General features: G+C 43.7%; 1 protein-coding gene across 1 annotated transcript; it reads left to right on the plus strand.

Moving 5' to 3' along the window:
* Positions 1-6,070: 6,070 nt before the first annotated feature.
* Positions 6,071-9,379, plus strand: gpr37l1a (G protein-coupled receptor 37 like 1a; the record flags this gene model as incomplete). Its single annotated transcript, XM_084316852.1, has 2 exons — positions 6,071-6,718; positions 8,294-9,379. 2 exons carry the CDS (start codon positions 6,071-6,073, stop codon positions 9,377-9,379), a joined length of 1,734 nt encoding a protein of 577 aa, XP_084172978.1.
* Between the last annotated feature and the right edge of the window lie 1,918 nt (positions 9,380-11,297).

Below are 11,297 nucleotides of genomic sequence, written 5' to 3' on the forward strand. Positions count from 1 at the left end.
TGGAATATTCCACAACAACCTTCATCTCCTACTCCCTGCTTGCACTGAAGTGATCAGGCCCTAAAGTCAATTATTACCTCTGACATATATGCTGGAGACATGGAGGTGAGCAAGGAGTCCACAGTCTGCTGGCTCTCCATCTCCTCCCTGAAATTGCTGCTGGTCTCCCTGTCTTGCAAGTGTGGCTCTAAAAAACTGAGGATGCTCAAATATTTCCATCTCTTTCTTTCTCCAGCACCTGCTCCACTCTTCTTCTCTTTGTCAGCTTTTCTATCTTTTCTATATTTGTCCCTCAAGTACTTCCACTTTGATTGGCAACGATCACCTATAATCAGATAGCAGACAATTATTATTATTAAATAATGACATTATGTAAAAGGTATCAGATTGACATCGCTAGCTAATGATAACTATGCTAACAATATAACGACGTCAGATATAGTTTTGTACAGTGGATGATATAAAAAAATAACTCACCAGCAACATTCAGGGTCCTGCCAATCTGGTCCCACAAACGGGCTTTCCTGTCTTTGTTATGATCATTTTTATCAGACATATCATACAGCTCCGGGTAGGTGGAGACAGCCAAAATCAACATCTCCTCCATATTGATTGATGGTTGAAGTCAGGTCCCCGCCGATGTCAGGTTACAAGATTACATAATTGTGTCGCGAGCCCTACAGATAACGCCACTGCTGTGATTGGTTGTCTGAATATGCGCTCGGCGCACCGCTCTGGAAAGTTCCGAAAGTTTCAACTCTCTAGGCTGTGTGCGGCCACATAAAAAAGCTGAAAGGCGCTGAAAAAAGAAGGCGACTGCAGCGCATTACCTATATGGCTCCCTCCCCATTGGAATACATTGAAAAAATACGCTTGCACCCAGAAATATGAGGCAGGTGGACCCGGGCCCTTAGGTTTCCAGATTTAGTCATTTTAATCAACCATATTGATAATTGTTGTTATAGATAATACCTCTTTCAATTTCTTCTGGTTTGTTACTCCAAAGGGATCCAAACTATAACAACACACTTTATGTTTGGCCAATTAATCTACCAATTAGGCTATTAGTCTACATGGAATTTTCTGTTTTGTAATTAATTTACCAATATACCAATTTATAATGATTGGTCTCTGTATATTCAAAATGACCACCTTATATGTCATCTATGTTGCTCTGGAACACCGGTCCACGCTTATCGCACTCCAGTGATTGTCTAGTTCTTCAGGTACCTTTTGCTAGAACTAACCTAGGAAGGACTGCTTCTTTTATTGATGTAGTGGAATCATGCAATCTCTTACGTGACCTGAAACGGAGTACTCTTCTCTCTTGTCTGATTGTGTGTGTTTTGTAATCTCATTGCCTATAGCCTAGCTTAGCACAAATTAATGGAAGCGGATAGGGACCGGCTAGCCTAGCTTAAAACTGCTGTGTTTTTGGCCAACATTTGTGCTAAGCTAGGCTAGCTTGCAGCCGGATAGCTTTCTACTGAAATCACAGAGAGGAGATTGGTATCTATCTTCTTGTCTGACTCTGGAGAAGACGGTAAATGCATTTCCCACAATGTTGGCGTGTCCCTTTTCACTCTGGTAAAGCCAGATCTGGGGGATTCCTCTTGGGCCTAGAGTTGTCTTTACTTTGTTGAATGGTGGGGTTGAGTCTCCAGTGGAGGACGACAGCCTAGTTGAAGCTAGCTTTGGCTACAATCTTCATTTTGCCATAGTTACACATTAATTCGGAATATCTTCCTTGTAAATCTCATTCAGTTGCTCATACTGTAGTTGTTCTTGCATCTTTCTCAGAACACATCTCACACTCATCGTGACAGCCAGGTTGGCTTTGCCTTTGTTGGCACTTGGATAATCTAAAAATGTATCAAAGAAATCTATACTATAAGATATATACTGTATATCCACCCCAAGTGATTGTGCCCAGTGTGAATCTGCAGGATTATGGTGAAGATCAATAACAATAACAGAAATCTTCTTTATATTTGGACCATATGTGATAATTTAGGACTTCAAATTTCAGATTGAAGTCCTAAAATTAGTTTGATGAATAATTGCACTTTATGAATAGAAACATCTAGTCTCTCTCCTTGGTATTTCTTCCCAATAATGAGACGGCCTGCATGTGCAATGTTTGCCCAAAAAAAAAAAAGTATGATGACAACGGTAGCCTATAGCTTACTGTTGTGAAGATTCAGATTCAGATTCACAGTTTTATTTGCCACATGGATGTAATATAAAGCATACCGTTCTCATACAAACACATAAATCCAGTTATACAATGGCATGCAAATTTCTTGATTCTGATTGGCTGAAACACTTCTTTCAGACGTTGTTATTTCTCATAACACACTCCACGTGATCCCAGAACCCGCCCACAACCGAATTACTTTTTTTCCCGAATCACTCCGCCGTTCGTGTTTTTATGAATGAAACCAAGATGGCGGACAATAATCTTTATGAATGGATGTATTGATATCGTCATAACGACTCATTCAAAAACGATAAAGTCACATGGAATGTGTTAGTTGCTTACACAATGTTGGATTATGTAATTGGTTGGTCATAACTAATTGTGAAACAAAATATAAATCGTGGGAAGTGTGTTGTTAGATGGCATTCGTTGTAGAACCTCCCTCTCCTTCAAAAGGACACTGTCATTTCACTGTTAATAAAACGCTAACTTCACTGTTAGATGGCATGCTTTGTAGCAACCTATGTATATTGATTGATTGATTGAAAAGCTTATTAACAGATTGCAGAAAGGGTACAGTACAGTACAGCTCAATACATACAATTGTTAAGAGGATGCAGACCTGAGAAAAACTTTCGTCTTGTTTCCATCAGCGTCCCCCATTTTCAATTCATCATATGACACACACGACATACAGATAGACAGTACTGCTACATCTATACATTTATGACATACCAGATTTGCAAATACAGCATACTGTTTGTGATACTAAAAAAATCCAGAAAAAGAGTATATACATTTGACATAGAAACTGTGCATTGGAGGAGGTTGGGTAGGTGGGGTGGGGCTGTACATTGGCGGTGGGGGAGGGGGGTTGGGTAGGGGGGGACACTGTACATTGGAATACTGACATACATTTGACATAGAAACTACATTGGAGGAGGTTGGGTAGGTGGGGTGGGGTTGGGTGGGGCTGTACATTGGAGGTGGGGGGGGGGTTGGGTAGGGGGGGGGGCACTGTACATTGGAATACTGACAAAGCCATGCTTGGTCTTTATTGTACAACTGGGTTAGGACATTTGTAGGGGCCAGTTTCGAATTGCAGTCTCCCGTAGGTGTTCTTTGAGAGTGTTTTTGAAGGTGGGTAGTGATTCACATTCCTTTACAGCTTTGGGTAGGGCGTTCCACATTGATGTGGCATAATTGCGAAACATGTTTAGTCCCTTGTTTGAGCCGAATCTGGGTTTTACATGATTTGTGGAGCTCCCTCTGGTGTTGTGATCGTGGTATTCACTGACCTTTGGGAAGTATTTTGACATGTACATGGGTACCTTGGTCGTGTAGCTGTAGATGTAGCACTGTCTATCTGTATGTCATATATGTTATGATGCATTGAAAATGGGGGACCCAGATGTAAACAAGATGAAAGTCTTTCTCTGGTCTGCATCCCCTTAACAATTGTGTGTATTGAGCTGTACTGTATTGTACCCATTCTGCAATCTGTTAATACAATTTTCAATCAATCAAATAACAACCGCTAACTTCACTGTTAGATGGCATGCTTTGTAGCAACCTATGTATAGATGTAGCACTGTCTATCTGTATGTCATATATGTTATGATGCATTGAAAATGGGGGACCCTGATAACAAGACGAAAGTCTTTCTCTGGTCTGCATTCCCTTAACAATTGTGTGTATTGAGCCGTACTGTATTGTACCCATTCTGCAATCTGGTAATAACTTTTTCAATCAATCAATCAATCAATCAAATAACAACCGGTAACTTCACTGTTAGATGTCATGCTTTGTAGCAACCTGCCTCCACAAAAGGACACTGTCGCACGAAGCGATTTCACTGGATGTCCCGGACACAATGGAAGTATGGATATATTCGTAACGAATAATTTTAAAAAGATACCGTTAACTGGAATATGTTAGTTGTTTACACAATGTTGGATTATGTAATTGGTTTCGTTAGATGGCATGCTTTGAAGCACCGCACCTCCCAGCTGCTTCTCGCTTTGGATAAAAGCGTCAGCTAAATGACTAAATGTAAAATGTAAATGTAAATGTAGACAGGGAGGCAACTTCTTTTCTTTCTTTTTTTGAGCTACTTTTTCTGTGGATGGTTTTGTGAATAAATCTCCATTATGCTTCAATTACTGTGTGTTTATTGTATAGCAATAAGGTTGGATGAATTCGGCCATTGTATAAAAGTATTACACCACTTGAAGTTGTGTGTTATAGAAATTAGATCACGCCTATGGGGGTCTAACGACCCATAGGCGTGATCTAATTTCTATAACACACTCTGTCGCGTGATGTAATGCTTAATTCTACCATGGGCAAAAAGGAGCAGGAAGAAGAAAATATCTTATAATTAACTGCCCCCTATTCCTGAACTAAACAAGTAACACTTGATGGTCGCCGTACAACCTAATTTACACAAAATAATAATTTATACAATATACAAAGAAACAATTCACAGATGAAACAAGAAAAAAAGGAAAGAAAGAAAAGAAAGAAAATATCTCACTATTCAGATTTATATTTGATAATGACTAAATATTAAAAATGTTATAATTGTTTTTGAATTGACAAATATTAAACCCCTTTAATCGCTATGGGGATAATTCCACAATTTTACACCAATAACCAAAGGACACATCTGTTTAAGTGTGGTACGTGCAAACTGATGTTTAAAATTTAATTTCCTCCTACTAAACTCACTTTCTAAATGAAAAAGATTTTTTTAACTTTTCTGGCAGTATTTTATTTCTTGCCCTAAACATAATTAACACTGTTTGAAACTTAACCATGTCTTCTAGTTTAATTATTCTAGATTTAATAAATAATCTGTTCTTCAACACAATAACAAAAATACGGTGAGATGAGTGAACAGTAGGCGTGAATACTTTCCCCAAGGCAGTTGTCCTTCCTGATTGGCCACTGACGCTTCTCTCAACGCCCAATCGCGTTACTCCTAACGCTCGCTCCTAACTTTCAGAACTTTTCTCAGTTCCACAAGTCCATCACATCAGCTACCTACCTGCATCAATATACTACTAACTATCAACTAACTCGCTACCGCCGTGCATCAATATACTAACTAACTAGCACATCAATGCACTAACTACTACCGCCGTGCATCGCTATACTGCTACCGCCGTGCATCAATATACTAACTATTGATGTGATGTCGATTGGTATGAATAGCTAGTGACGTTAATATAGAGAGATGAAAACAATACGTTATTTATATTGATGTGATGTCGATTGATATGAATAGCGCGTTACGTTAATATAGAGAGATGAAAACAATACGTTATTTATATTGATGTGATGTCGATTGATATGATAGAGAGATGAAAATGGAAGGACTTGGGCTGTGGAACTGAAAGCTAGGCACAACGCGATTGGGCGCTGAGAGAAGCTTCAGTGGCCAATCAGGCCGTGCAAACCGAACGCGGAAGGACAACTGCCTTGGGGAAAGTATTCACGTGAACAGCAGTGTTCTCATTGCCTCATACTCTAACTAACACATCCTTTGCTTTATTCGTAACAAAAAATAAAGCCACAAGGTGGCGCATGTCTCCCTCCAGCCTCCACGGCTTCGACAATAGTGCTTCAGTGCATCCCGCCTGGCAGGAGAGAGAGCATCATCCAGTAACAAGCACTCTCTCGAGTTGGAAGCAGACCTCTACATCAGGACCAGCAGACGCCTTGCGCGGTGGGATTTATCTTCAACTTTGATTAACTCGGACCTACGTTGTGGTTTTCCCCTGAGTAAAGAATATTTAGCAAATCACGTGGCTTTGAAAACTTTACCACACAGGGGTTTAAATATCGTAGAGTTGAATAGAGGGCGGAATGCTCGCTCTGTTTGCTTTGCTGCTGTTGTCTCTGGGCGCTGCGGAGCCCCGTCATGTCGGGGACCGGAGGTCTGCCGTTGTCTGGAACGCAGGCTCGGTGGTGGAACCGAATCAAATCGGAGGTGCGAGCGCTACGGACACGTCGGAGCTGGAACCCCACGCCAGCCTAATAAAGAGAATACCCCGGGGCGCAAATGACGGGAGCTCCACCAAGCGGGACCAGCAGCAGCAACACATACCCCACAATTACCGACACCACGACCCGGACGGTTACTTCACCACCGCCAAGAGCGCACAGCACGTCGGCTCGAACTCCGTCCGTCGGGCGAACTCCTCTTCTTCGCACAAGGGCACGGTGCTCCTGCAGAACCCTCTGTACCCGGTGACCGAGAGCTCCTACGGGGCTTACGCGGTGATGCTGCTCGCGCTCATCCTCTTCGCGGTCGGCATCGTGGGGAACCTGGCGCTGATGTGCATCGTGTGGCACAATTACTACCTGAAGAGCGCGTGGAACAGCATCCTGGCGAGCTTGGCCTTTTGGGACTTTCTCGTGTTGTTCTTCTGTCTGCCCGTGGTCGTCTTCAACGAGCTGACCACCAAACGGCTGCTGGGAGACCTGTCCTGTCGGATCGTGCCCTACATGGAGGTGAGAGGAACGCGTTGTCATTTTAATCAGCTGGCAGCTGATGGTGGCGCACCCATGGCCTGCTGGGCGCACCTGTTACGCACCTGGCCTGCTGGGCGCACCTGTTACGCACGGATGTGTCCAGTTATTCCACCACGGAACAGCAGCCCCCCCCCCCCCCCGAGGGGGTAAAAGGGCCCCTGGCTGTGTTTTATTACCTCCCAAAACACGATATGGCACCGACTTTTATGTCAGTGCTTTCCCCCAGTATGGCACTAATCCATACCACCTCTAGGATATTTTGCTGACTCATTTCATAACTATGAAGTAATTTCATCAAAACATTTAAGCTAAATTGATCTAATATGTTGTCATAAAAGAAAACATAAAAAAGGTCATAGCTCTGAAATTGTGAGAGAGTAATCCCATTTACCCATTGGGGTAAAAAAATAAACTTTTGTTTGATTGGATTGACCATTTTAAAACAATCTGACGATTTTCTGTTATTTTTGCAGTAGTCCAATGATCTGTGATTTTAACCTACAGTAAGCGTACTATTTAGCATATAGTGTTAACTGCTACCTCTACCATTATGACAGGTCTAGTTAACATGTAGACATGAGAAGTTTGAGGTAAACACTTTTAAAGTTGACAAATGACATTTCTAGAGAGAGATGAGAACTTAAACAGAATGATTTTACAACTTGGATAAGTAATTAAATGCAATATCATTTGGAGAAATATGCTCTCAATGGGTCTTTTGCCCCATGGTGGGGGCTTTTAACCCTGGTAGTGGGGCTAAAGGCCCCCTTCAATATGTTTTTATTTGAACAGAACAATTCTACCATACCATATATTATTTTCACATTAAATGTGTTGTATACCCACTGTGCTGTATACCCCCCCCCCCCCCCCCCCCCCCCAATTCTTGTTTAGTTTGTGTAAAAACAAACAACAAATTCCTTAAGGGGGCAACAACACAAGACAATGTGAAGTTTGAGTTTGGTATCCTAGTGTTCCTGGTTTAGGAATACTGCACAGAATACTGTTTGTCTTTGATTCACCTTCAGCTGTATTTAATCATTGAATGGGAGTGTTAATAGTCTGTAATTACACCATAGCTTTGTATATAGTTGTTTGTATATAGACCCTCTATGTGCTCCGCCAGTTAACCTATTCTTATGCAAATAGTCGGCCTGCGTTAAGTGTCTAGAGGGGTCGGCTTAACTAATTGAGGCCATTAAACACTCAAGGAAGGAGGGGATCTGGGTCAGACGCCTCTCTAATGATAGTCTATTTCTTTAACTAACCAAGATGGGGGACCCTATTTGCATTTGGGCCTGTTGTCTTCTACGTCGGTCTTTATCTGTAGTATCTGACAGCATTGCAAATGCTGCTGTTTTATGTGTGGTAGAAGCGTCCATTCATTCTGAATTCACATGGTTGTTGTTCTGCCTCCTCTTCCCCATGCTTCCTGCCTCTGCTCACTTTCCTCACTTTTCACTATCTTCTCTCAACGGACCTTCACCCCCATTCCTCCTCCATGCCTATACCCATCTCCTCTTCCGCACCCTTCTCCTCCTGTCTTTGCTACAGGTGACCTCACTGGGTGTGGCCACCTTCAGCCTGTGTGCCCTGAGCATCGACCGCTTCCACGCCGCCACCAGCCCCAGTCCCGCTCAGACGCCCCGGGTGGAGCCCTGCCAGGCCATCCTGTCCAAGCTCTCGGTCATCTGGATCGGCTCCATGGTCCTGGCCTCCCCGGAGCTGCTCCTCTGGCAACTCACCCAGGAATCTCTCGGCGGTTCCACGGTCGCTCAAACCGGCGGCTCCCAGGCAGTTCCGATCGGGCTCCAGAATGCCCAAATCGGCGGTCCACCGGCGGCTAACCTCGGAGCCCAAACGGGTGACCTTTTAGTGGACATGTGTGTCCGTCGGCCCTCTATGAACCTGCCCGAGACGGTGTACTCCTTGATACTGACCTACCACGAGGCCCGCATGTGGTGGTACTTTGGGTGCTACTTCTGCTTGCCGCTGCTCTTCACGCTGGCTTGCAACCTGGTGACGAGGCACGTCGTAGCCCAGGAGACCCTGCAGAAACAGAGCAGCGGCAAGGCGGCAGGCGGGCGCATCTCCTCGTCTTCCTCGTCTTCGTCCTCATCTTCCCGCTCTCCCAAGAAGAGGCGGCAGGTGCAGCACGAGCACCGGCTGAGTTCCACCGTGGCGGCGCTGGCGGTTATCTACGCCGTGTGTAACCTGCCGGAGAACGTCTGCCACATCTCGCTGGCGTATATCTCCGTCCCAATGTCCACGGCGACCGAGGCTCTCCTGGCTCTGATTGGCCAGTTCCTGTTGTTTGTGCGCTGTGCGACGACGCCGGTGCTGCTGCTGTGCGTGTGTCGCTCGCTGGGCCAGGCCTTCATGGACTGCTGCTGCTGCTGCTGCGAGGAGTGCCTCCCCGATGGCGCCTCCTCCTCGTCCTCCTCCGCCTCCACCACCGCGACAGCGGCCTCCACTTCCCCTTCGGCCCTCTCCTCTCCCGTGTCCCTCTCTCCTCCGTCCCTTTCTCCCTCCTCATCCAAGGAGGAGAAGTTGAAAATCATGTCAGGGGCGACGCCGACGATCTTCTACGATAAGGCCAAAGAGAGCTCCTCGCTGGTGGCCATCGGGACCCCTTGTTGAGAGAGCTCTGTCCTTCATACCGGTCGCTCCACTCCGGCTAGCTGCAGCAGTATCCTGGCCTGCGCGCGCACATAGCTGGGCCGCAGATAATGTCTGACAATTTCACAAATCCACTTTCATAGTCATATTTGTAGTCTTAACTTTTCTAGTCATATTTGTAGTCCTAACTTTTATAGTCACATTTGTAGTACTATGTTGTTTTCTAGTCATATTTGTAGTCCTAAGGTTTCTAGTCATATTTGTAGTCCTAAGTTCCTAGTCGTATTTGTAGTCCTACGTTTCTAGTCGTATTTGTAGTCCTACGTTTCTAGTCATATTTGTAGTCCTACGTTTCTAGTCATATTTGTAGTCCTACGTTTCTAGTCATATTTGTAGTCTTAACTTTTCTAGTCACATTTGTAGTCCTAACTTTTCTCGTCACATTTGTAGTCTTAACTTTTGTAGTCATATTTGTAGTCTTTAATTTTCTCGTCACATTTCTAGTCCTAACTTGTTATCTGTAGATCTCTGTGTTGATCTTCTCGTGTTCTTCTGTTCCTTTGATGAAGCTGCTGTGAAGCAGCGCGGACGATGGTCCATTTGATGAAAGTTTTGCAGAAGAAGGAGATAGCAATAAGTGTTTTAATTACAAATTGAGCTCTAAAAGTGGATTTTTTTTATACAGTTTTGTTTGCAGACTTTAGACACTACAACAAGTAAATAGGTGCGCTTAGTGTGTGATTTCATGTTGCGAGTTTGAGCAAATACGCGTGAAATCGCAAGTACGTAGGGAACAACATTGCACGTAGGACCGGTTATGCACAAAGCAGCTGTGAAGCCGGGGCAGCTGCATGCCGGCCTGGTGCAGCCTCTGAGGGGGATGGTCTGTGTGAGCCTCCCTGTCCACCACCAGCTCTGTTTAAAAACAATACACTTACAGCGCTGGGTATAAGGCTGTAAGACAAACAAATCGCATCCAGGAAATTCTGGAGAAGGCTAAAAGCAAATGTTTGAGGAGGAACCAGAGACTCGTGGCTACAGACCGACAAACTATGAATTTGTGAATTTAACTTTTCTTGCCATTTATCCTCTCGTGCCTTGCAAAAAGAGGTGGTTGTGTTTTCTAAGATCTGATCAAACAGGGGAGGACTTGTGTCCAGCAAAAATACCTTAAAGGTGCACTATGCAGTTTTGGGAAAGAAATCTGAAACTCTGGGTTCATGGAACACTGTTTAAAGTTAGAAAGTTACCTGAATAGGTACTGTTTCACTGTTTACAATGACAGGGACCATACTTCTGTTTACAGACATTCAAAGAATCTTCCACTCTTAACATTTGGTTCACAGTTCCTGAAGATTATTCTGCTTTGATTCATGTTGATGTAAGATAGAGTATGAATTATTCTGCTTTGAGTTACGTTGATATAAAATAGAGTGCAGGCTCTTCTTTCACCAGGCTTCCCTGAAACGGTGCACCAAAAAAGATAATAATAATCTAGGAAACTTGTAAAGATGCTGTCAAATGCAAGCAAATGCAAGGATGAACTCAGTATGAATGACTTTTTCTAGTGTGTTCTTTTTTTAGTATTGTTTGACAACCTTCAATTATCTTGACCAAAAAGGAAAAATATTATCTTAGCTGTGAGTAATTCCTTGAATTACTTTCCTAACTTCTGGTGTCTTCCTTAGTGGGGGAATAAAAAGACTGATTGAAGGATTCTTCGACTGTGGCTGGGACGCAGACGGCTCTCTCTAACCTTTGAACTGCGTGGCGGAATGATCTAGAATGGAAGGAATGCCACACAATGGCAGTCGTCAGGGCCCATCATAATGTGACACCCACCGACTGAAGAAGAGTTGTTTATGCTTTGATTTCAAGGTTCCTTGAGTCATTATTCAATCATTTTAGATCATGGCTTAGTCACACCCATACTGACAAA

This window comes from Notolepis coatsorum (assembly GCF_963971535.1).
Source record: "Notolepis coatsorum genome assembly, chromosome: 6".
In the NCBI taxonomy this organism is placed as follows: Eukaryota; Metazoa; Chordata; class Actinopteri; order Aulopiformes; family Paralepididae; genus Notolepis; species Notolepis coatsorum.